Source organism: Musca domestica, unplaced genomic scaffold, assembly GCF_030504385.1.
Source record: "Musca domestica strain aabys unplaced genomic scaffold, Musca_domestica.polishedcontigs.V.1.1 15, whole genome shotgun sequence".
In the NCBI taxonomy this organism is placed as follows: Eukaryota; Metazoa; Arthropoda; class Insecta; order Diptera; family Muscidae; genus Musca; species Musca domestica.
The window spans coordinates 2,664,349-2,691,923 of record NW_026712207.1 but is presented as its reverse complement, the minus strand read 5'-3'; the positions used below and the strand labels follow the sequence as shown (position 1 = coordinate 2,691,923).

Below are 27,575 nucleotides of genomic sequence, written 5' to 3'. Positions count from 1 at the left end.
GAAAAGGTCTTCAAAGGACAGAAGATCTTCTTTGGACAAGAGGAATTGTGGGCAGGTGATCTGCGACATACCTTCGGAGGCTAAAACCCTTTTCTTTAGGTCTTCTGCGGACAAAAAGGGCTCCAAAAATTTTTTTGCGTTCTTGATCTTGTAGAGCCAGAAGAATCTCTACAGATCTTCTAGGGATAAAAGTTCTTGTACAGGTCTTCTAGGGACGGAATACCTTCGTCTGATCTTCAGGGACAGAAGATCTTCTTCGGATTTGTTAGGACCAAAAGACTTTTTACAGATTTTCCAAGGCAAGAAGCTTTCTTCAGGACAGAAAAACTTCTGCTGATCTTCTAGGTCTAGAAGACATTCTTTGGGGGTTTGGTAGGGGCCGAGGATATTATTCATGCCTTCTGTGGTTAAAGACTTCTTTCGATATTCTTTTTAGGGCTAAAAGACCTTCGACATGCCTTCTAAGACTAAAACCCTTTCTTTGGGATTTCTGCGGACAAAAAGGCCACAAAAAATCTTTTGCGAGCAGAAGAACTTCTGCAGAGAAGAATCTCTACAGATCTTGTAGGGATAAAAGTTCTTGTACAGGTGTTCTAGAGATAACAATTCTTGTACAGATCTTCTAAGGACGGAATACCTTCTGATCTTCAGAGACAGAAGACCTTTTTCAGGACAGAAAAACTTCTGCTGATCTTCTAGGTCCAGAAGGCCTTCTATGGGGTTTGGTAGGGGCCGAGGACATTATTAATGTCTTCTGTGGTTAGAGACTTTCTAGAGGTCTTCTTCGAAGAAAAGGTCTTCTAAGGACAGAAGATCTGCTTTGGACAAGAGGAATTCTGGGCAGGAGATCTGCGACATACCTTCTGAGGCTAAAACCCTTTTCTTTAGGTCTTCTGCGGACAAAAAGGGCTCCAAAATTTTTTTTGCGTTCTTGATCTTTTAGGGCCAGAAGAATCTCTACAGATCTTGTAGGAATAAAAATGCTTGTACAGGTCTTCTAGGGACGGAATACCTTCGTCTGGTCTTCAGGGACAGAAGATCTTCTTCGGATTTGTTAGGACCAAAAGACTTTTTACAGATTTTCCAAGGCAAGAAGCTTTCTTCAGAACAGAAAAACTTCTGCTGATCTTCTAGGTATACAAGACATTCTATGGGGTTTTTGTAGGACATTATTCAAGTTTTCTGTGGTTAAAGACTTTCTAGAGGTCTTCTTCGGAGAGAAAGCTTTCCCCAGGTCTTCTAAGGACAGAAGATCTTCTTTGGACAAGAGGAATTCTGGGCAGGAGATCTTCGACATACATTCTGAGGCTAAAGCCCTTTTCTTTAGGTCTTCTGCGGACAAAAAGGTCTCCAAATTTTTTGTTGGGATCTTGATCTTGTAGGGCCAGAGAAATCTCTGCAGATCTTCTAGGGATAAAAGTTCTTCTACAGGTCTTCCAGGGACGGAATACCTTCGTCTGATCTTCATGGAAGGAAGACCTTCTTCGGGTTTGTTAGGACCAAAAGACTTTTTACAGGTCTTCTAAGGCAAGAAGCTTTCTTCAGGACCGAAAAACTTCTGCTGATCTCCTAGGTCTACAAGACATTTTATGGGGCTTGGTAGGACATTATTTAAGTTTTCTGTGGTTGAAGTTTTCCTTGAGATCATCTTCGGAGATAAGGCTTTCTTTAGGTCTTCTAAGGACAAAAGATCTTCTTTGGACAAAGGGTTTTCTGGGCCAGGAGATCTTCGATATGTCTTCAATCTATCTTTTCGGGTCTTTTTAGGTCCATGAACTATATAAGGGTCATATAGGGCCAGGGATAGGAAACATTCTTTGGGTCTATTAGGGGCAAAAGACTTTTTACAGATGTTCTAAGACAAGAAGCCTTCTTCTTCTACTTTTGCGGACAGAATAACTTCTGCTGATCTTCTTGGTCTAAGGACAGAAGATCTTGTCAGGTCTTCTATGGACAGAAAATCTTCTCAAGCCTTCTAAGGACAGAAGATCTTCTTTGGACAAAGGGTTTTCCGGGCCAGGAGATCTTCGATATGTCTTCAATGTATCTTTTAAGGTCTTTTAGGGGTCCATGGACTATCTAAGGGTCATATAGGACCAGAAGATCTTTTATAGGTTTTCTAGGGATAGCAGACCTCTTCGGATCTGTTGAGGCCAAAGGACTTTTTACAGACGTTCTAAGGCAAGAAGCCTTCTTTTTCTTCTTTTTCGGACAGAATAAATTCTGCTGATCTTCTTGGTCTAAGGACAGAAGATCTTCTCAGGTCTTCTAAAGGCAGAAGATCTTCTTTGGACAAATTGTCAACTTCTACTGGCTTTTGAAGACCTTGAGGTCTTCTACTGGCTTTAGAAGACCTTGAGGTCTTCTATGGCCAATAGGAAACCTTAAGGTTTTCTATGGACAATAGGAGACCTTAAGGTCTTCTATAGGCGATAGAAGACCTCAAGGTCTTCTAAAGCCAGTAGAAGACCTCAAGGTCTTCTAAAGCCAGTAGAAGACCTAAAGGTCTTCTAAAGCCAGTAGAAGACCTCAAGGTCTTCTAAAACCAATAGAAGATCTCAAGGTTTTCTAAAACCAATAGAAGATCTCTAGATGGAAGACCTGAAGGTCTTCTAAAGCTAATAGAAGACCTCAAGGTCTGCTAAAGTCAATAGAAGACCTCAAGGTCTTCTTGAGCTAATAGAAGACCTCAAGGTCCGCTAAAGTCAATAGAAGACCTCAAGGTCTTCTAAAACCGATAGAAGACCACTAGATCTTCTAAGGCCAATAGAAGATCTCTATATCTTCTAAGGCCAATAGAAGACCTCTAGGGTTTCTAAGGCCAAGACAAGACGGGAAGGTCTTCTGAAACCAATAGAAGACCTCTAGGTCTTCTAGAGTCTGTAGAAGACCTCAAGGTCTTCTAAAGGCCAAAAAAACTCTAGGTCTAATAAAGCCAATAGAAGACCTCTAGGGTTTCTAAGGCCAATAGAAGACTTCTAGGTCTTCTAAAGCCAGTAGAAGACCTCATGATCTTCAAAACTCAGAAGTAGAGCTCAATATCTCCTAAAGGCCATAGGAGATCTCAAGGTCTTCTAAAGGCCCTAGAAAACCTCAAGGTCTTCTAAAGGTCCTTTGGGTCTTCTAAAGGCCAAAAGAAGAGGTCTTCAAGGTCTTCTAAAGCCAATAGAAGAATTTCGATATTTGCTGAATTTCATTATTTGAAGTAATCACAGTTTTCGCTACTAATCTTAGAAAGTTTTTTTTAAGAAATAACCAACTGTTAGTTTTCAAATTTTAATGACATCTCAGTACACATTTTGTAGGTTAATTTTTTTTTTGTAATATTTTCACTTTTTTTATGGTATTCGCTTTAATGGCCTTGTAGAAAGAAGGAAGATGAAAAAGAATAACTTTTTGGGCATTGGAAAGAAAACTGGATTTTAGTAGCTTCACAAACCGCAAAACTTGTTCTGATTAAAATAAAGTTATGTTGACTGACAGCACTAAACATCATAGCTACCTTTATATTGTACATACATACACTGGTGGTCGATTAAATAGGTACACCAAATAATGTAAAATTAGAGATTTATGAAAAACGTTTTAATAAAGAATAGGAATTAAGGAAGTCAAACAAAAATAGTATTTCAAGGGAAGATTTTTTCAATTAAGATCCCAAAATCTGAATGGGACCGTTTTAGTATTTTTTTTTTTTTCGAATTTTCGATATTCCAAAAAAAACCTCATTTCATTTTTAGTCATTTATCATTCTGCCAAGGCATGCTTTTACCACTAAAAGTTCAATTAGTAATTTTATCATTAAAAAATTCATAGTCATGTATGTCCGTGCCTGACGTTCGAAATGGAGTAACCGCAAAATCGTTACTAATAGACAGCTCAATAAACTTGCGGTTTTTTCTATATTTCCTTTAAAATAATGTCTTGCCTGAAGGCTATAGATTGGACTTAAAATAGAAAAAAAACACAAAAAGAAAAAGCGCAATGAAGCGAAATGATTGCCGACAAAAACCTGCAACAATAAAATAATGACTTTTATAATCTTAGGTCACCTGGCGCCCAACGTATGGTACTTTTTTGTAATTTTTTAACATTCAAAAATTTTTTTATAGAATTTGATGATATAATACATATTATAATATACCATAATTAAAGCAAAAAATTCCGCAGATTATGAAAATAGAGCTAAAAATAGAAAATAAATGTATCGACGTTTTGAAAGTTTATATCGCAAAGTAACATAAATAGAGGATTTTCTTCCGAAAAATGAATAAAAACCGTTTTTCGGGGCTAGGCGAAGACGTGGACCTACATAAGTTGTATTTCTATAGAATGCAGTACCGTTTCCGAACTTCAAATACGAAATTTCAAACAATTCCGGTCCATACAGGGTGAGATGAGAACACTGCAACCAAATTCAGACTGCTGTCATTTCTAAGTCACTTGTTCGACAGCTGTTAAAATTATTCTAGTGACAGCTCATTATATTGCTTACAAGCGAACAAAAGCATTTTGCTGAGAATTTCCCAGAAAAAAAGTTATTCGTGATGGAATTCAGGCGTGACAGGGTGATTTCTTTATATTTGGCTGGAGAAAACCACAAGTGGCTATTGTTAGAGCACTCCAGCATTTAAATGTGAATAAATCTTTTGTATCTCGTACCATCGCTCGTTACCGTGATACTGGGACCGCAGCCCAACATATGTCAAGGAAGTGGACGGATGAAAACAGCAACGTCAGCAGAAATAGTTCGAAAAGTAAAGAAGCGACTTAACCGAAACCCGCGTCGCAGAGGCCGAAAATTGACTCATTAGCTGAACATATCGCAATATTCCATTCGGCGAATATTGAAAAATGAGCTCGGGGTAAAACCATTGAAATTCCAAAAAGTGCAAAAACTTACACCGCAACATAAAGAAAATAGACTCCAAAGAGCTAAAGAATTGCTTCGCTTGGCCGAAAGTGGTGAACTGCCGAATTTGGTTTTCTCCGTCTCCGATGAGAAAACATTCGTTGTCCAGCAGTTTGTAAATAAACAAACGAACAAATGATCGTGTTTACTTGCCAAAGAGGTCAGCTGAAAATGTGCACCTTCGGTTGGCCACCAGAACTCAAGCGCCGACCATGGTGATGGTGTGGGCCGCCATAACAGCCGATGATCGCTCTCCGCCAGTATTAATCGACCTTGGCCTCAGAATAAATGCCAAATATAATCGCGAAAATATTCTGGAGGGTGTATTAAAGCCTTGAGCACTCAAACATTTTGGCCGCAGACCATGGACATTCCAACAGCACTCAGCACGCGCCACGTGCCTCCCAAGAATGGTTACAAAATGAGGTTCCTCGCTTCATTTCCAGCGCAAAATGGCCACCGAAATCTCCGGATACCAATCCGTTGGACTATTGTGTCTGGAGAATTTTGGAAAGCAAGGTTGACACTAAAAAATACCAAAGTGTCGTTGACCTCAAGCAAACGCTTCGCCGGGAATGGGCCAAAATACCGCAGAGCAACATTTGGGCAGCGTGTGACGGTTTCATTGGCCGTCATTGAAGGCCATAATTTGTGCCAAAGTTGACCAATTCGAACAAATCTTAAATTATTCTAAAATTTGATGCTATTTCCGACATTTTTTGTTTTCATTCAATAAAATTTAAAAACAAATGTAAAAATTATGGCGTTTGACTTTATTGCATATGCAACTTTTTTGTAATAGGCTGCAGCGCCCATTACGAACTTCAAATACAAAATTTGACACAATTCCGGTGAATAATGTCGCTGAAATCATCAAAATACCAAATATTGGGGGCTATCGTTATATGGAGACTATACGACGACGTGGACCTGCATACGCAATTTTTTGTCATAGGCTGTGGTACCGATTCCAAGCTTCAAATACGAAATTTGAAACAATTCTGGTTTATAATGTCTCCAAAATCATCAAAATATTGAATAAAGGGAGGTACCGTTATATGGAGACTATACGACAACGTGGATCTGCATACAGAATTTTTTTGTCATAGGCTCCAGCATCCATTACGAACTCCAAATACGAAATTTGAAACAATTCCGGTGAATAATGTCTTTGAAATCATCAAAATACCGGATATGGGGAGGTATTGTCATATGGGGTCTATACGAAGACGTGAACCTACATTAACAATTTTTCGTCATTAGTAGAAGTACCTAATACGAGCTTCAAATACGAAATTTAAAACAATTCCGGTGTATAATGTCGCTGAAATCATCAAAATACCGAATATCGGGAGGTATCGGTATGTGTAGACTATAGGAAGACGTGGACCTGCAAATACCATTTTCTGTTGTAAGTTGCAGCAGCCATTAAGATATTCAAATACGAAATTTGAAATAATTGCGGTGAATAATGTCGCTAAAATCCTCAAAATACCGAATATCGGGAGGTATCGTTATATGGGGGCTGTAGGAAGACGTGGACCTGCATAAACAATTTTTTGTTGTAAGTTGTAATAGCCATTAAGATATTCAAATACGAAATTTGAAACAATTCCGGTAAATAATGACGCTAAAATCATCAAAATACCAAATATTGGGAGCTATCGTTATATGGAGACTATACGACGACGTGGACCTGCATACGCAATTTTTTGTGATAGGCTGCATCACCCATTACGAACTTCAAATATAAAATTTGAAACAATTCCGGTGAATAATGTCGCTAAAATCATCAAAATACCGAATATTGGGAGATATCGTTATATGGGGGCTATAGGAAGACGTGGACCTGCATATGCAATTTTTTGTCACAGGTGGCAGCACCCATTACAAACTTCAAATACGAAATTTGAAACAATTCCGGTAAATAATGACGCTAAAATCATCAAAATACCGAATATCGGGAGGTATTGTTATATGGAGACTATACGACAACGTGGATCTGCATACAAAATTTTTTTGTTATAGGCTGCAGCATCCATTACGAACTCCAAATACGAAATTTGAAACAATTCCGGTGAATGTCTTTGAAATCATCAAAATACCGAATATCGGGAGGTATCGTTATATGGGGGCTATAGGAAGACGTAGACTTGCATACGCAATTTTTTGCCATAGACTATAGTACCCCTTAAGATCTTCAAATACAAAATTTGAAGCAATTCCGGTGAATAATGTGGCGGAAATCATCAAAATACCGAATTTTGGGAAGTATTGTTATATGGGGGCTATAGGAAGACGTGGACCAATTTTCCAAGACATAAAACCTTATTTCATTTTTCAAAACATTATTCAGATTTCTCCATCATTTCTACAATAAATAACCTTTAGAATAAGAATAATCGATCAATTTGTATTCCATAAGCCATTTCCAGTCTCCGACATCAAGGTATTACTTTTCAAAGTTCATATTTTTTTTCTATTGAAAATATGTCTCCTGAATAAGAAGTCCATTTAAAGGTCTTTGGAAAGATGACCGTCCGATAATCCTCTAGTATGGAAGGCCTTGTAAAGATCTTCAATGGAAAAAGGCCTTTCATAGGTCGTCTATAAATAAAAGACTTTTGGAAAAAAAGCTTCTAGAAGCCTTCTATGGAAAAAATGATCCTCTATGGCAAAAAGATTATCTAAAGGCCTTCTTGGGAAAAACCTACTTTGGAAAGATGGGTCCATGCAAAGGTCTTCTACAAAAGAATGCCTTTCCTATTTTCCTTTTTTCAAAACTTTACTCAGATTTTTCCATAATTTCTTCAACAAATAACCTTTAGAATTAGAATAATCGATCAATTTGTAATCCGCAAGTCATTTGCCTGCCTTCGATAACAAGGTAATACTATTCAAAGCTCATATTTTCTTCCAATGAAAAATATGCCTCCTGAAGAAGACCATTTAAAGGTATTTGGAAAGATGACTGTCCGAAAATCCTCTAGTCTAGAAGGCCTTCTAAAGATCTTCAATGGAAAAAAAGGCCTTTCATAGGTCGTCTATAAATAGAATACCTTGGGCAATAGAGCTTCTGGTTGTCTTCTAAGGAAAAAAATATTATCTATGACAAGAAGATTCTCAAAAGGCCTTCTTGGGAAAAACATACTTTGGAAAGAGGGGTCGTCCATGCAAAGTTCTTCCACGAAAGAGTGCCTTACCTATTTTCCTTTTATTAAAACATTATTTAGATTTCTCCATAATTTCTACAACAAATAACCTTTAGAATAAGAATATTCGACCAATTTGTATCCTACAAGTCATTTCTTGCCTCCGACAAGTCATTACGAACACCATTTAAAGGTCTTTGGAAAGATGACCGTACGATATTCCTCTAGTATAAAAGGCCTTCTAAAGATCTTCAATGGAGAAAAGGCCTTTCATAGGTCGTCTATAAATAGAAGACCTTTGGAAAAAGAGCTTTTAGTAGTCTTCTATGAAAAAAGATCCTCGGTGACAAGAAGATTCTCTAAAGGCCTTCTTGGGAAAACATACTTTGGAAAGAGGGGTAGTTCATGTAAAGGTATTTTTCGAAAGAATACCCTTTTCCTATTTTCATCCTTCAAAACCTTATCCGCAAGCCATTTCCTGTCTCCAACTCCAAATCATTAGCTTTCAAGGTTCATACGTTTGTGCTATTGAAAAATATGCCTCCTGAAGAAGAGATCTTTGGAAAGATGACCGTCCGAAAATCTTAGAAGGCCTTCTAAAGATCTTCAATGTGGAAAAAAGGCTTTTCAAAGGTCGCCTATAGATAGAAGAGCATTTAAAGGTCTTTGGAAAGATGACCGTCCGAAAATCCTCCAGTCTAGAAGGCCTTCAAAAGATCTTCAATGTGGAAAAAAGGCCTTTCATAGGTCGTCTATAAATAGAAGAGCTTTGGAAAAAGAGCTTTTAGTAGTCTTCTATGAAAAAAAAAAGATCCTCGGTGACAAGAAGATTCTCTAAAGGCCTTCTTGGGAAAAATATACTTTGGAAAGAGGGGTCGTTAATGCAAAGGTCTTCTACGAAAGAATGCCTTTTCCTATTTTGTTAATTTTTCAAAACATTTCTTAGATTTCTCCATCATTCCTACAATAAATAACCTTTAGAATAAGAATGGTCGACCAATTTGTAATCCGCAAGCCATTTCCTGTCTCCGACACCTTGATGACTGTCCGAAAATCTTAGAAGGCCTTCTAAATATCTTCAATGTGGGAAAAAGACCTTTCATAGGTCGTCTTCTAGTAGTCTTCCATGGAAACAGATCCTCTATGACAATAAGATTATCTAAAAGCCTTCATTAGAAAAACATACTTTGGAAACAGGGGTCTTTCCCATTTTCATTCTTCAAAACATTTTTCAGAATTTCTCCATGATTTCTACAACAAATAACCTTTAGAATACGAATAATCGACCAATTTGTATCCTACAAGTCATTTCCTGCCTCCTCCACAGACATTACCAATTATAAATCAATCTGACAAAACAGCAAAGCAACCGCAATACAAAAGAGCCACAACAAATGGAACACACACACACACACACATTTTCATCGTTAATGCCTAAAAGTATGCTATAAATTTCATGCATTACAAATGAAATGTATCAACTGAGTCAAACAATCTGTGTGAATACCCCTTGGCCTTTAATAACCAACCACTTTCTGATGTTGTCAACATCAGTAGTGTGACCCCGTCCATTGTCATTCTACTTCCCAATTGAGGAGCAGCAACAAAGACGAAGACGACGTCGACGTCGAAAAAAAATTGCAAAATAATCATGGAAATCCGGTTGCCTGCTTTTACGACACGTTTGAGAACAATTCTCGTCCGTCGTTAGAATGGAGCGTTTTTTTTTTGCTGCCTGGCATTTTGAATGGCCAACACCATCGCCACCACCATATGTAGCAAGCAACAAGGCAGGAAAGCAAGAGGAGGAACACACACACAAAGGAAGAGCAAATCACAAAAAAATAATAATACGTTGGCTGTTTCAAAAGGCGGAAGCAAAAGGAAGTTTGATGAAAAGTTCAACATTGAAAAGGAGGAACGGGTAAGTCTGCTGTAAGTAGTCATTTCCTCAAATAAAGCATGTTTATTTTCCCACCAAGTATTTTCAGGCAAGGAAAGAGGATAACAGTTTGTGGCTGTTGTTGTGGGGTGGTAACTAAATATGCCAACAGTGACGTAGCCAGAAATGCATTTGGAAACCATTTGAGATATAACCCAACTGGCAGGGAAAGAGTGAAGTAGTTTCTGTGGGGTGGTAACTAAATATGCCAACAGTGACATACACAGAAATGCATTTGGCAACCATTTGGGATATAACCCAACTTTCAAGGAAAGCCAACAGTGGCGTATCCAGAATTGCATTTAGCAACCACTTGCAGTAGGACCTAAATGGTAAAAAATTAACTTTCTCTTAAAAATTAAAGCAAAGCATTAAAGCAAACATTTCGAAGAGTTCCAGGTCCCCCCCCCCCTTGCATACGTCCCTGTCTTCGAAAGACGTCTTTGTGCAATTGTTGAATATTAAATGCAATAAACGCCAAGATTGCAACTGCAAGCAAGGAGTATGGCCAGGAGGTGTATTTGCTTTCTAGTTTTTTCTCCTTTTTATGTTTGCTTGACAGTTCTCCTTTCCCATCGCTACGTCCTCTCGTTTTCTTGTTTGCCCAAGTAGTTCCAAGTAAAGCTAATAAAATAATTTTTTGCTATTCTTCCGTTTTTATTTTATATTTCTCTTAGTTTGTCATCCTTCCAAGTGAATGGATTCAATCTGAAAAGACCGAACGACCGACCGATAGACCATGTTTATAAAAAAGCTTAAGATGAGTTGCAGAGAGGATATACACGTTGTTATCAAGCTCCAGTAATTGCATTGTAAAGCATTTACTTTAAATTTTATTCTTCGTAACGAAGATGAGGAATTGAAAAAACTCCTAAACGTAGCAGATTTTGTATCGAAGATGAGAAATTTAATAAGCAGAACGAAGAGTTGGGAATAGAAGAAAATACTATTCTCGGAAAAGTAGTAACGATCTTTAACCTAAAGTAGAGGTATAGAATACCTGCTTTTCTAAACGAAGAATTCTCTATGAAGGTATTTTAACCAGAGAAGACGCTGGTATGGCCTACCACTAATAGAATAGAAGAATTTCAAGATCGCGAGGAAGGTTTTCCCCACTGAATTTATTCCATTTCAAAAGACTATTAGAGGACTCTCTTTGCATAAAAGGCTGAATAGACAGCCATAGAACCATTTAGGATTAATTTATAGAAAGAACCCTTTTCTTTCTGTGTACCGAAGGTGACGAATTGAATAATCAGGAGGAAGGGTTGGCATGGAACACATTTTTGTTGGACTCCCAAAAGTGGAAGACTTTATGATGGGGTATCTTTCAGAGAACACTACAGAGGGGCTCTCATTAATAAAATATATTCAGGATCATTTAGAAAAGCGTCTCGCTACTAGAGCTATATTTCTTTATTCGAAGAAAATGAGGAATTGAATAAGATGAGGAATTAAATAAGTAGGAAAAAGAAAAATTTATGTAAGAATATAATTTTCAAGGAAAACTCTCTATCTCTCGGTCTTGTATCCAAAGGTAAATATTGAACGTCTTTTGATGGACTTCTAAACGTAGACTTACATAGATTTCCCTTTCAGACTTCTAAACGTAGACTTACAAGATTTCCCTTTCAGAGAATACCTACAAGGTCTTCCATCAATCTTCTATTGAAGATTATTTAGAAAGTTTTATGTAGTAGATATCTTCCACCCCAAACGACCTTTCGCATTTGAGTTGAATGGAATAAACAAGAGTCTTCATCCTGCATGCGAAAATAAATAATTTCAAGGAAAACAAGTACTTTCATACAAAGAAATACTTAAATGGGCTTCTATTAATAGAAGACTTTCAGGACCGTTTAGAAAGATTTCCAAATATAAAAATACCTTTTAATGATTAATTTTATTGAAAGAAGTTTTTTATTTCTCCGCGTCGAAAATTGGAATTGAATAGGAAGAAGGTGTGGAAGAACATAATTTGCAAGAAAAAGAGAGAGAGAGAGAGAGATAAGGAGACCATTGACGACATTTTGACGGGTTTCTAAACTTTACGGGATGGTCTTTCATTAATAGCAGTCTTTCAATATCATTTAAGTGTTCTCTTTCATAGATACAAGCGCTTTCATAGATACAAGTCATTCTAAAGGTGTGCTCTGGTGGAAAACGTTTGGAAGGGTATACAGTCTAAAGGTTTCTAGACAAAAAAGGTCGCCTGGAAGTCTTCTGGCAGGAAAAGACTCTCTAGTGGTGGTCTATGTAAAAAAAATCATCAGAGGGACTTCTATGGAAAGAAGGACTCCATGACAAGAAAACAGTCTAAAAGTCCTCATGGGAAATAAACCTCCCAAGGTTTTAGAAGGAAGACCGCCTAAAGATCCTCTTAGAAAGTAAAACTTCTAAAAATCTTCTATGGGAACAGACAGACAGAAGACTGTTTAGAGTTTTTTATTGAAAAAGACCTCTTCATGGAAAAACAATCTTCTAAAGGTCTTAGAAATAAACTGTTCCTCTGTGGTAGAAGGCCTCCCAAAGATATTCATTAAAAAAGATCAAATTTTGAAATAGACCTTAAAAATGTCTCCTGAAGAAAACTATTGAAAGGTCTTTGGAAAGAAGACCGTTCGAAAATCCTCTACTATAGAACTTCAATAAAAATAAGGCCTTTCATATGTCGTCCATAAATAGAAACTATAGGAAAAAGAGCTTCAGTGTTCTTTTTTGACAAGAAGATTCTCTAAAGACCTTCATTGGAAAAACAAACCTTGGGAAAAAGGCCCTCTGCAAAGGTCTTCTTCGAAAGAATGTTTTTCAAAAAATGTCTGTAGGAAAAAAAGAAGACCCCTTTGGGAAAACACCTTCTAATGGCCATCAAAAGAAACAAGAATTGCAGAAAGTAATGTATGAAAATATGACCTTCTAAGGGTCTTCAAGTAAAAATTATATTCGAAAGGTCTCCGGAAAGTAGATCGTCTGAAGTTCTTCTATGAATGAATACCTTTTAAAGATCTTCAATTAAAAAATGATTTTCAAAGGTTTTCCATGCAGAAAGAAGACCTTTGGGTTCTTATGTGGGAAAAAGGTATTTAGAAGGACTTCTGTGAAAAGAAGGGTCTAAAGATTTTTGAAAAGAAAACCCTCCGAAGAGGTCTTTAATAAAAGAAGGATTTCTAAACATCTACTGTGGAAAAAAGTCTTGCAAAGGAAGACCAAAATAAGACCATCAGACCTTTTAAAAGTCTTCTTTGGCAAAAAACGAAATTGAAAGTTTTTTTAGGTAAACAAAAATATATTGAAAGTCCTTTATGCCTCTTTCCATAAAGGACTGTCTATATGTCTTCTGTAGAAAAGAGATCCTCTAAACGTCTTCTATAAAAAATCTTTCATCTTTTCCTAAAGATGGAAAATCTTGCCAAGGTTAACTAAGAAAATACACCTTATCAAGGACTTCTATGGAAAGACTTTTTAAATTTGTTTTGTGGAAAGGTCCCTCATGGAGAAGAACTTTTAGGTCCTTTATGGTAATAAGACAAATTAAAAATCTTCTACGGAAAGAAACTCTTCTTTTACGGATAGAGAACTTTCTAAAAGCCTTCCTTGGCAAAGATCAAAGGTCTTCTATGGAAATAAACCTTCAAAATGTATTCCTTGATTATATGTCTTTTAATAGGTCTTCCGTGAATGGAAGATAGAAGACCTTCTAAATGTCCTCTAAGAGGGAATAACTTGAAAAGGTCTTCTATCAATAATATAAGTTTTAGAAATCTTCTGTTGAAAATAGAAGCTCCAAAGAGGTTTTGTTTAAAAAAAGTTATTCTCTTGCAAAAAGGAACCTACACATTTTCCTATTGAAAATGGAAGCACAAATGTTTGCTTTTGAAAATAGAAGAACTAAGGATCTTCTAGTGGAAATAGAAGCCCTTCTATTGGAAATGGAATTTCTAAAATTTGTCTATTGAAAATAAAATCCCAAATTGTCTCCTATTGAAAATGGAAACCGAAATGAAGCCTATTGCAAATTGAAGAGCTCAAGTTAAATGTTTGCTCATGATAATAGAATCCCTAAGGATCTTCTATTTCTATTGAAAATAGAAGCTCCAAAGGTCTTATATTTAAAGTTCGGCCGGGCAGAACTTTTAATACCCTCCACTTTTGGGTAAAGGAAAAAAAATATATAAAATTATCTGAATTGAAACGTGTTCCGTTCCGTGTTCAAAATAAAATAGCAGTAACACCGTTTGGATAATGCTGTTAAACTTTTCAAAAAACGTGGACCTAAACATTCAATATTCTGCTACCGGAGCTGGAACCCATTGTGAACTACAAATACCAATTTTTTTAGACAAATCCACGGAAAAATGTGGCAAAAATCATCAAAATACCGAATATCGGGAGGTACCGTTATATGGAGGCTATACAAAAACGTGGACCGATATTTTACATATTCAATACCAACCACCCTACACACAATACAAATTGTTTTGCCAAATTTTATAACTCTACGTCAAAGAATTTGGGCCTTGCTTTGAATCCTGATTTGAACAGACAGACGGACGGACTTAGAATTGTATGCTGATCATAAATATATACACTTATAGGGTCTGCGACGAATATTTCGGGATTTTACTAACGGAATGACAAAGTTAATTTACCCTCCTCTTCAAGGTTGAGGGTATAACAATCGTTCCACTTAAAACCTTTTAGGAGCTCTACTTTTTAAGGATACGAGGCTTTCCTTTCTAATGTGAACCTCTTTAATTACATTTTTGAGATTTTTGAGTAATCTTAATTTAGAACTTACCCCCCAAGACCTCTTCGTTTGGTGGATGATGTCAGCGGATCTGGTTTACTTCGATTGTTGGCTAGATTTTTTTTTTGGAAAAGAAAACATGAAATAATTAAAATCTCAATTCAAATCCAAATAAAATACCCTCCACTTACTTTGATCCTGCAAATTGTTACTCTCACTCTTGTCTTTGCGCGATGAGCTCGACTTGTGGGAACCGGGTGGGGGTTTAAGTATGGAAACGGGGACCAAACCCTCTTGGACCGCAGCATCATCACATTGAGGATTGAGACGGACCAAACAGAAATCGGGTTCATTGGCTGTGGGTGCTTCGAGAATCTCCACCTGTTGGCCCTTGGTAACGCTGAGTTCATTGGAACCGGCGGTTGCTATGTAATCGGCTGTTACCCAAGTTGCTTCATGGGAGCCAATCTGGAAAAAAGGAGAAGAAGAATGAATAAAATTAATAAAATAAAAAAAACAACAAAATCAATAATTATTGGAAAAAGCAGAATTTAATCACATGCACCAGTGATTCTCATCAAAAGGAATTATGTCGTTCCTTGCTTTTTGCACAACATATTAGATATGGAGATTTTTTTTTTTTTTTTTTTGATTTGAATATTGTTTTAAATATAGAAATTACATATACATATGCACATGTGGCTTAGGTACAGGGTGAGATAAAAAAAAAAACTGCAACAAAGTCAAATGCCATAATTTTTACAATTTTTTTTTTTTTTTTTTAATTGAAAGGAAAAAATGTCGGAAATAGCATCAAATTTTAGAATAAGTTTAGATTTGTTCGAATTGGTCACCTTTGGCACAAATTATGGCCTTCAAACGGCCAATGAAACCGTCACACGCTGCCCGAATTTTGCTCTGCGATTTTTTGGCCCATTCCCGGTGAAGCGCTTGCTTGAGGTGATCGGCACTTTGGTATTTTTAAGTGCCAACCTTGGTTTCCAAAATACTCCAGACACAATAGTCCCAAGGATTGGTATCCGGAGATTTTTAGTGGCGCTTGAAATGAAGCGAGGAACCTCATTTTGTAACCATTCTTGGGTGGCGCGGTCTGAATGCCATGGTGCTAAGTCCTGTTGGAATATCCAAGGTCTGCGGCCAAAATGTTTGAGTGCCCAAGGCTTTAATACACCCTCCAGAATATTTTCGCAATAATATTCGGCATTTGTTCTGATGTCACGGTCGATTAATACGAGCGTAGAGCGACCATTGGCTATTATGGCGGCCCACACCATCACCATGGCCGGCGCTTGAGTTTTGGTGGCCAACCGAAGGGTCAGATTTTCAGCTGACCTCTTTGGGAAAGTAAACACGATCATTTTGTTTTGTCTACAAACTGCTGGGCAACGAATGTTTTCTCATCGGAGACGGAGAAAATCAAATTCGGCAGTTCACCACTTTCGGCCAAGCGAAGCGAAGCAACTCTTTAGCTATGCAGCTCCAGTGTGGTCTGCAAATACTAGTGCTACGCAGTGGAAGCACATCCAGACCTGCCGGCAGCGTTCTGCCCTGAGAACTGCGACAGGGTGCCTTCTCATGACACCAGTGGATGAGGCGAAAGTCCTTCCCTTACGTCAGCATAATCATATGCTAATGTGAGAGTCATCCCAACCATATTATGGTGGATAATTGAGATGGACCACCCAGGCATGTCAGGAAGGGCATGCATGATCTAGACAGGGAGGTCCAAACGCTACAAGAGAGAACCTCAAGATCAGAAGTCTATCAGGCAGGTCTGAATGGCATTCATACCGATACAGTCGCAGATACTATTAGCAACCCTCCACCCCCCCCCCCCCCCCAACCATTGCAGCTGAAGAACGTCAGCTGCCTAGGGCACGAATTGATGAAGATGTGCGTGACGTGACAGGCCCGCACGATACGCTGCACCTCTTTAATGGTACAGCCAAACCTACCCAACTTACTACAGAAGATCTCTGGCTACAGCCCATTAAAATGGCCGAATTTCTAAACCTGGCGCTGGAACCAGATTAGCAGAACGCAAACAGTTGCATGTACTACTGCTACAACAACAACAACTCTTTACCTCTTTTGAGTCTATTTTCTTTCCGGTGCGGTGTAAGTTCTTGTTCAGCTCACGAGCCATTTTTCGGCCATTTGGGACGCGGGTTTCGATCAAGTCGCTTCTTTACTTTTCGAACCATTTCTGCTGATGTGGCTGTTTTCTTCCGGCCACTTCATTGACATATGTCGGACTACGCTACCAGTATCACGTAATCGGTAACGAGCGATGGTACGAGACACAAAAGATTTTTTTAAATTTAAATTCTGGAGTACTCTAACGATAGCCACTTGTGGTTTACCAGCCAAATATAACGAAATCACCCTGTCACGCTTGAATTCGATCGCGAAGAACTTTTTTTCTGGAAAATTCTGACCAAAATGCTGTTGTATGCTTGTAAACAATATAATGAGCTATCACTGGAATAATTTTAACAGCCGTCGGACGAGTGGCTAAGAAATGACAGCAGACTGCAGTTGGTTGCAGTTTCTTCATCTCACCCTGTATGTATGTATTTCTGTACATAACCAAACCAATATGTACATATTCATATATCACTGTCACAGCCAGCCAGCCAGCCATATATCCAAGATATCCATTTACATAAAAAGAACTGATATCCTCCTCCTAACGAAATATAAGTGGACGGATGGATGGCTGGGTGGGTGGCTGCTTGGTCTCCAGCCATTGGCTGGCAACAATAACGTGTCAACATGTTAATATTTCGAAAAAAAAGTTGAAATAAAAAAGGATATTGAAATTTATCAACTCTGTGACAAATATATTCAAACACTGGCAGACAGACCGACACGGATACGGACACGGACACTTATCCTTACAGACAAGAGCTGGTCTAAGTCGTGTGGGTGTATGGGCTGAATGAATGGGCGGCTGAGAGCCGAGAACAAAAAAAAAAAAAAAAAAAAACGAATGAAAGAGGCACGTGTTGTCATCGACACATCAGAGGATACCAGACCAGACCATATCCATCCACAAATGCATACAGGCAGGCAGGCAACTTAATTCTGTGCTGTCATGCCTTCAATTAAGCTGCTGTTTGTTGGCGTTATTGTCATTGTTGGTGTTGTTGTTGCTGCTGCTGTTATAAACATCTTTAATCGATTCTAATCGAGGACACCACTTAATTTGACAGCCAAGAAGAAGGACATTCGTTTTGTGTTGTTTTTTTGTAAATTGAAAGGTTTGGATGAAAGGACTTTAAGTGGAGGGGTAATTTTTCCAGGATTGTAATACATTTTTTCTAGCATTTCCGGATTTGAGATGAGAGACTACAGTTAAAAGTTCTGCTTTGGACTGGAGGAATCGAGAGTTATAATTTAAGGAACAAAATTTTACATTTTACATTTAGCATTTTTGTAGTATACTTTTAGGCGCTCCCAATAATTTTCAATCTATGAAAGTGTGCCTTCCAAGGGTCTGCTACAAATGGAAGATCTTTTATATTTTTCCAAAAGAAAAGAAGACTAAATCTGTTCTGCAGAAATGTATCCCATCGAAACGCAACTTTTAAGATCCTTATTGGAAATATGACCTTCTTCAGGTATTCTACGAAAAGAAGATCTCTAACAAGGATTTCTACGAAGAAAGGACGTTTTAAAGGTCTTATACGAAAAAAGAGGAAAGAACCCTGTATCATATAGGCTTTAATACACCCTCCAGAATATTTTCGCGATAATATTTGGCATTTATTCTGATGCCACGGTCGATTAATATGAGCGGAGAGCGACCATCGGCTGTTATAGCGGCGCATACCCACACCATCACCATGGCCGGCGATTGAGTTCTGGTGGCCAACCAAAGGTGCACATTTTCAGCTGGCCTCTTGGGCAAGTAAACACGATAATTTTGTTTGTTTACAAAGAATGTTTTCTGATCGGAGAAAACCAAATTCGGCAATTCGCCACTTTCGGCCAAGCGAAGCAACTCTTTAGATCTCTTGAGTCCATTTTCTTTCTGTTGCGGTGTAAGTTCTTGCACTTTTTGGAATTTCATTGGCTTTATTCCGAGCTTATTTTTCAGTATTTGCCGAATGGAATATTGCGATATGTTCAGCTCACGAGCCATTTTCCGGCCACACCATTTTGGAGGATCTTGAAAAATTTAAAAAAAAAATCCGTCGAATAATATCACTTAAATGAAATCCGTTATATGGATAATATACGAAGGCGAGGACATATATAGCCAATTCTCTTCAAGGGGGTGAAGCACTGAGGAGCAACTTCAGGTGTTGATTTTCAGACAGTTCCATTGCAACTGTTGGTTAAAATAATCAAAATACCGAATATCGGGAGGTGCCGTTATATGGGGGCTATACGAAGACTTGGACCTGCACAGACAATTTTCTGTCATAGGCTGTAGTATCCATTACGAACTTCAAATACTAAATTTGAAACAATTCCGGTGAATAATGTCGCTAAAATCATCAAAATACCGAATATCGGGAGTTGCCCTTATATGGTTGCTATACCAAAACGTGGATCTACATGGCCCCTTTTCAATACCAAAAGTCTTGCATTCGAGTAACATCTTATCAACCTACTTCATTTCATTTAGTTTCAGGATATTTGTAGTCGATCTAGCGGGACATTTGTAGTCGATCTATCCGTCCGTCTGTCTTTGTCTGTCTGGCTGGTGCGCACAATAACTCTCGAAGGGAGTATCCGATTTGATCCAAACTTGGTACATCGTAATATCATTGTCAAACTTAGATCAAGTTCGGAGATTGGAAATATCGGTCCACTCCTTCTGGTACCTCACCCCCAAAAGGTCGAATTTTTCAAAAAAAAAAAGTATTTTACTGCCCAGAAACTTTGCAAATTCTAATATTTGTATTAGTGCAAGATATTGTGTGCAGATGGAATATATCGGTCCACTCCATCAAGTACCTCCCCCACAAAGGGTTAACATTTTGAATAAGTATAACTCTCATAAAATATGATGTCAATGTCGGATTGTCTTCAAATTTCACATATCGTTATATTTTTATTAACACAAGGTTCGGTACGAAGATGGAATATACCGGTCCACTCCTTCCGGTACCTCCCCCACAAAGGGTCAAAATGTTGAATAGCCATGAAGCTCATAAAACGCAAAGTTAACATCCGATTCCATTCAGACTTGGCACATCTCAATATTTCTATCAACACAAGATCTACTATGAACATGGTAGAGACCGGACCATTTCTTCTGGTCCTAATATAAAGTATAACACGTCCAAATATCAGACTTAGGTCAAATACGAATTAGACAATATTGGCCAACAGCGTCGGAACCTCCCCCATAAAAAGGTCACCAGTTAGAATACTCATAACACAAGGCTGGGGTATATATCTGTTGGCAAAACCGTCTGGCACTATTTTACTTGTTTTCAAAAAAGAGTTGATGAGCGCCTAAGAGTATGCAATAAAAATGTTAAAGAAACCAATTTACATATGACTCGAATGTGATGTGTGTAGTTGCTTTAAAATTGAAACATTATTCGATATAGTTTCGAGAAGAAAAATATCGATACCAACTTAATCCCTGAATTGTTCTTCTAATGCCTTCAGAATTCAAATTAATTTTTCCCCGTTTTTTTTTAGGTAATTGACCCTTCCTAAATAGTCCACCGGGACCGGCGGTTTGGTCTCTTCTTTGAAACTTTTTACAGTTTTTCGCAAAATAGCCAATACATTTTAATCTAGCATCTGTTGAATGCTCTTCTATTGCCTCCAAAATTCCAACGAATTTTGAGAATTTTTAATGGCTCCCACTCGATGTCCGGGAAGCTGGGGATCTGATCTCTCCTTTGAAATTTTTAACATTGTCTGGCAAAATATTGATTAATTCTAGTCAATAAATTCCAGTTTATCCTCAGTTAAAGTTAAAATATAAATTCATCCTTATCACAGATGTTTCCGAATACGAAGAGATATCTGGGAATCTAGCCAAGCTAGTTAAATTACGATTTTTATTTTAACAGGCAATGAATTTTAATGGACTTTAGTTTAAATACATATGGAGAACGCCTAAAAGTATGCTGTACAATGTGAAAAGGCCTCTTTACATAGGGCTTGAACATGATGTGTAAATACAGGAGTTTTCCAATAGGAATTATATTATTCGACAGAGATTCGGGAAGAAAAATATCGATTCCATTGATAGTGACTGACCCTCTCTAGATTTTCCACCGGAACCGGGAATATATGGCCTCTCCTTTGAAACTTTTAACATTCTTTAACATATATTCACTCTAGCCACTAGAGTTCAATCTGGCATGCTCTTCTACTACCTTCAAAATTCAAAGGAATTTTTCAAAATTTTTTATGACCCTCCCTCGATGTCCAAAGAGCTGGGGGTCTGATTTCTCGTTTGAAATTTTTAAGTTTGTTTGGAAAAATATTCATTGATTCCAGTTAAAAAATTCGAGGCTAGTCTCTGTTAAAGACAACATTTACATTTATCCTTATCGAAGATATTTCCGGACACGAACAGATATCTTGGATTCTAGCGAAGCTGGTTTGTGTATTTGCTAATTAAATTATGATTTTTATTTTAACAGGCAATATATTTTGTTGGACTTTTAAATATCGATACCATTGTTTCCTTTTAATTTAGGCAAATTGTGGGGAACGCCTAAAAGTATGCTACAAAATGTAAAAAAGGTCACCTTACATATGACATGAACATAATGTGTAAATGTAGGATTTATACAATCTGAATTATATTATTCGATATGGATTCGGGAAGAAAATATCGATACCATCGATAGTGTCATCGATTTCGTGTCCGTTCTCTCCTTTGTTGAATCTAGACAATAAGTTTCAATCTAGGCTCTGTTGAATTTAATTGCCTTCAGAACTCAATGGAATTTCTCTAGGGTTTCTTTATAGAATTTTTGGTGACTCTTCATAGATAGTCCAGGGACTGATATATACATATAGTCCACGACAGAGACTAGACCTCCGATCTCTTCTACAGAATTTTTAAACTTCTTTGTCAATATACTGAATCTATCCAATAGGTTTCAATCTCGCTTTTGTTTAATGTTTTTTTTTTGCCTTCAGAATTCAAAGGCATTTTCCTTAGATAGTACAGGAGAAGGGGGGCCTGGTCTCCCCTTTAAATTTTTTAAAGATCTTTGCTAAGAAATCGATTGATTGATTCTACTCTAGCCAATAAATTCCAATCCAACCTCTGTTGAAAGCAGAGTTTTTAATTGAATTTATCTCCCCTTCCTCCTACCCCTCCCTTTGCAGATTCCTCACCCCTCTCAATGTAATTACATCATGCCAATAACCTGACTCATTTATACAAAACCTTGTCATAATTCTCCAAGTGTTTATATCATCATCAATTGGATCTGCCGCAAAACCAACCATGCAACGGATATTGGCTAATTATAACACATAATTACACACACTCACACATACACACACTCTCTTAAGTACTCATTATATAACATCAACTTAAATCTACTTTTAAAATAAAAAAATATGGAAACGAATCTTGTGTTTATTTTTCAAACCTTTATTTGTTTACTGGACTGACGCGAAAACAAACGAAACGAGTTCGGTGTGTCGATGGTATGTTGCCGCGAGAGGCCCAAATTTTTGGCCACACTACTTTGACGGCCCCAGGGTAGGGAGATTTTTCGACGATTTTTAATCGGCTTATTGTTTGCTGTGGGCGTGGTGACCGTCGTCGGAGTTGAGTTGGTGTTCGAGGTGGTGGTGGTGGTAAAATCAAAGGCCGATATAAACGACTTTTCAGCTGGTACACTGGCTGGAGCCGTATTGGGCGTTTGGGTCTGAGGAGTTGAGGAATTGCCATAATCTTCGGTGTATTTGACGGGTGATTCATCACCATCACCACCCGATACCGAGGTACCCGTTGACGTTTCATCGTTTTGTTTTTGTTGTTTATCTTTATCTTTGTTGTTGGCCAATGACGGATCATTGCCGGAATGATCGATGCTACTTAGACGTTCAACGAAAAAATTCTTAACACTTTTCATTGTGGACGGTTCTTTGATTTTGTTTTGTTGGGGGGTTTTTATTTATTTTTGTTTTGTTTTTTTTAATTTTTGAAAAAAAAAATGTTTTTTTATTTTTTTAAAACTTTGAAATAAAAATTTTCTTTGGTGATTTTTTTTAATTGGGTGTTTGTTGGGTTAATTTTTTTAGATTATTTTATTTACTTATTTATTTTTTTAATTTAATTTTTGTTGTTGTTTTTTTTTTTGATTTTTGAAAATTTGTTCGAAAATTTGAATTTTTTTTTTATTCATTTATTAGAATATTTTATTTACTTATTTATTTTTTTTAATTTAATTTTTGTTGTTTTTTTTTTGATTTTTGAAAAATTGTTCGAAAATTTGAAAATTTATTTTTTTATTTTTGTTTTTTTTTTTTAATTTTTTTTGTGGCTTTGGTATTTTTGTTTTTTCTTTTCTAATTTCTTTGGTGTTTTTTTTTTTCAAAATTTCTTTGGAGTTTTTTTTTTATTTTATTTTAAAAATAAAAAAATGATTTTTGAAAATTTGTTCGAAAACTTGAAAATTATTTATTTTTAAGATTTGGTGCCTTTGGTATTTTTGTTTATTTTTTCTAATTTTTGGGTGTTTTTTTTTCAAAATTTATTTGGAGTTTTTTTTTTTTAATTTGGTATTGAGAATTTTCTTTGGATTTTTTTTATTTTATTTTAAAAATAAAAAATAATTTTTGAAAATTTGTTTGAAAACTTGAAAATTTAATTTTTGGTGGCTTTGGAAATTTGTTTTTTTTTTCTAATTTCTTTGGTGTGTTTTTTTTCTAATTTTTTTTTTTTAATTTCTTTGGAGTTTTTTAATTTAATTTTTTTTTTTTTTTTTTTGAAAATTTGGTATTGAAAATTTTCTTTGGAATTTTTTTTCTTTTTATTTTTTATAAATTTATTTGGTGTTTTTCTTTACTTATTTTTTCAAAATTTCTTTGGATTTTTTTATTTTTATTTTATTTATTTTTTTTTTTTTTTGAAAATTTGGTATTGAAAATTTTCTTTGATATTTTTTTCTTTTTATTTTTTTATAAATTTATTTGGTGTTTTTCTTTATTCTTTTCAAAGTTTCTTTGGATTGTTTTTTATTTATTTATTTATTTATTTATTTTATTTATTTATTTATTTATTTTATTTATTTATTTTTTTATTTTTTGAAAATTTGGTTTTGAAAATTACTTTGGTATTTTTTTTATTTTACTTTATTTTATCTTTGGTGTTCCGTTTTTATCTTTGGTTTTGTTTTAATCACTCATTGAATTCCATGAATTCTTTGGGGGGATTTTTTTCTTTGGTGTTTTTTTTTTTTTTTTTTTTTTTTTTTTTGGTCTCAAAATTACTTTTAGAGCCTCTTGGCAAAATTCTTGACTCCACTAGAATTTGGTTGGTTTCTTTTTATTAGAGTTTGTAAATTTCAACTTCTGGCCCAGCATGCCGGCACGTTAAGCCTCCTCTCTGCATGGTACTGAGAGCATTGATTTTATTTATCCAAAAGATTTATTCTTCTTCTTCTTCCATTTGCTACTTTCTCATTAAATTTCAATTAACTCAGCATAGTGGCAGCCAACAACTGAAGAATATTAAAAGAATCCCACAATTGTTATTTTTATTAGCATTTTAGTCTTTAACGTTGTGGTTGTTATTGCGGTGGTCGTGGTTGTTATTATTGTTGTAGTGGAACCTACATACACACACACACATATGAGTATGTGGTAATTTGTGGCTTTCCGCCAAGCTAGGAAATTATTCATCCAAAGAGTAACAGAATGACTTGCATACATACAAACACACACACAGAAAGAACCGGACTTGAACTTAACAACAATCAGCATATTTTGGGCCACAAGGATGGTCACCAACATCCTCGTCATCATCGTCAGCAACACCATTAACTAACTGACAACCGACCTTCCTCATCATTTTGGTCACGTTATTTCCAAAGGGATACTCATTCATTTACTCACTTAAGTCACAACGATGAAATGACCTTGACAATTACAACAACAAGAAATGTTGATAACAGAGTTGGTACGACAACCAGACCAGGGATGGGAAGTTGAAAAAACAAAGTGATTTATAATAGTGATTTTACAAAGTGATTTATAATAAACCAATTAAAAAATGACTTTCATAGAATAGGTACCCACAGAGACCATAACAAAAAGTTTTGAGGATTTCAGCCCTGTCCCTTCACCCTAAATCCTGATTTAGTGCCATTTAGGACTTTTCGAACAATTATAGAACACATTCTCAAAATCACCTTCATATCCCTATTCCAGATACCAACACAGACCTTAATATCAATTTTCAGGATTTTTGTCCCATTGCCCGATTTAGAACCATTTAGGACTTTTCGTGTACGTATTGTACACATTTCCAAAATCATCTCCATATCTCAATTCCAAATGCCAATAGAGAACCCAATGTCAAATTTGAGGATGCCAGATCCATTCCTTCACCCAATATCAAATTTAGTACCATTTAGTACATTTTCGTACAATTGTGGTACACATTCCCAAAACCTCCCCATAACTCAATGCCAGATACCACACACACACATACACCTCAATATCAAAATTCGGGGTTTTAGCCAAATTTGCTAGACCCAATGCCCGATTTAGTACCGTTTAGGACTTTTCGTACAAATATAGGAAGCATTTTGAAAACACTTTCAAATCTCAAGCACAGATACCCTCAGTAATCTAAATATCAAATTTCAGAATAATATTTTTATTCCTTCACCCAATATTAAATTCTGTACCATTTAGTACTTTTCGTACAATTATGGCACACATATCTAAAAACACATCAATATCTTAATTTTAAATACCAACAGTGACCTCAATATCAAATTAGAGAATTGCAGCTCTATCTCTCCACCCAATATCAAATTTGGTACTATTTTGTACATTTCGTACAATTATTGCACACATTTCCAAACCACTGCCTAATATGAAACACAGATACCAACAGTAACCCAAATATCAAATTTCAGAATTTTACCTCTATCCCTCCACCCAATACCAATTTTTGTACTATTTAGTACATTTCGTACAATGATAGTACACATCTCCACAACCACCTCCATATCTCAATTCCAAATGCTAGCAGAGACCTCAACATCAAATTTTCAGAATTTCACCTCAATTCCTTCATCCAATACTAAATTTAGTACCATTTAGTACTTTTCGTACAAATATGGGACGCATTTCGAAACCATCTCTAAATCTCAAACACAGATACTATCAGTAATCTACATATCAAATTTCGCAATTTTATCTCTATCCCTTCACCCAAAATCAAATTTAGTACCATTTAGTACTTTTCGTACAATTATAGTACACATTTCCGAAACCACCTCCATATATCCAGGCTACACTTCAACAGCGACCCCAAGACCAAATTTTGAAATTCAAGCACATTCTGTTCACCCAATACAAAGTTGTACCAAATATAGTACTATTTAGTACTTTTCGTGCACTTGTAGTACATATTTCCAAAACCACCCCTTTATGACAAAACCCACAACCTATGGGGACCCCAATACAAAATTTTTCAAATTCCAGCTTCATCCGTTCACCCTAAACCAAACTTTTCCCAATTTAGTACAGTTTGTACACTTAGTACAAATTTCACACAGACCACCTTCATATATCAAACTTACTTTCCAACCTTGATTCTCATACCAAATTTCAATTTTTTTAGCTCTATCCGTTCACATAACACCAAATGGTAGCATTTTAAAAGCTTAGTACCATTTTAGATCTTTTCGTAACCTTAAAGTTCAAGTTTCCAAAAACCCTTTGGTACATCTATCCTGCACTGCATCAGTTATAAATTTCAGAATTCTAGCTCATTCCGTTTGTCCAAAGTATTAAATTTTTTGAATATTTTAGTGTCGTACTCTTTTAGTACCGTTGATTCTCAGTCAGAATTTCTAGAGGACCTCTCCTACCGATAAAAAACTTCTATGAATCTCCACGAGTCCTTTAGACTTTTTCCATAGAGAGTAGAGATGATTTGGATCTCCTACAGCAAAAAGAGAGTCTTCTTCCTTCCTTCAATTGGAAGACCTTCCCATGGTTTCCTTAGATTCAAGATACTCTATATCTTTTTATGGATAAGGACCTCAGAATTGCTCAATAGGTAAAATACCTTCACACTTCTGTAAAGAGCTCTTCCATATTTTTTTTATCGACAAAAGAAATGCCAAACATCATCACTTAAGATACACTCAATAGACTATTTGTCTGCCTCATTACTTACAAATGCTTCCTTAGTACATTTTTTGTAGATACGAATTTCCCAACGCTGTTCTATTATATTTATATTTTACCTATTGGTCCTTCGTTGTGTTATTCTTATCGAAATTCATAAATAAATTTGAAAATGTTATGCAAACTTCTCCCTCTCTATATGACTCTCCCTTCCTTTCTCTCTCTATCTCTCTCTCTCTCACTCTCTCTCTATAGAGTTCCTGGACATATGATTAATATTAATCGCTTGACACTTGAACGTATGATTAATGCTAAATAAAAGGAAATCGCTCATACTTTTGGGTATTAAATGAAATTTTGTAGCAACGAGTATTGGTTGGGGGAGGGGTTTGAATTTGCATTAATACATTTCCCATCATAACAATATTTTGAGGAATAAATCTCTGAATTTAATTGTAAATTATCAAACCACAAAACCAAAGGCTT

The 27,575-nt window shown here is 36.3% G+C and overlaps 1 protein-coding gene and 1 long non-coding RNA gene across 6 annotated transcripts in view; both read right to left on the bottom strand.

Moving 5' to 3' along the window:
- Positions 1–27,575, bottom strand: part of LOC101892109 (kalirin) — a 144,734-nt gene that overhangs the window by 51,103 nt on the left and 66,056 nt on the right. For all 5 annotated transcript variants that reach the window (XM_059119510.1, XM_059119514.1, XM_059119512.1 and 2 more), the window contains 2 exons: positions 14,945–15,221; positions 14,805–14,865 (listed from right to left, as the gene is read on the bottom strand). In XM_059119510.1, coding sequence (XP_058975493.1) covers positions 14,805–14,865; positions 14,945–15,221 — 338 coding nt within the window. The remainder of the gene's footprint in view (positions 1–14,804; positions 14,866–14,944; positions 15,222–27,575) is intronic.
- The window catches only part of LOC131801219 (uncharacterized), a 29,650-nt gene continuing 26,279 nt past the window's right edge, over positions 24,205–27,575 (bottom strand). The window contains exon 2 of the long non-coding RNA XR_009341742.1: positions 24,205–24,442. This is a non-coding gene — a long non-coding RNA (uncharacterized LOC131801219). The remainder of the gene's footprint in view (positions 24,443–27,575) is intronic.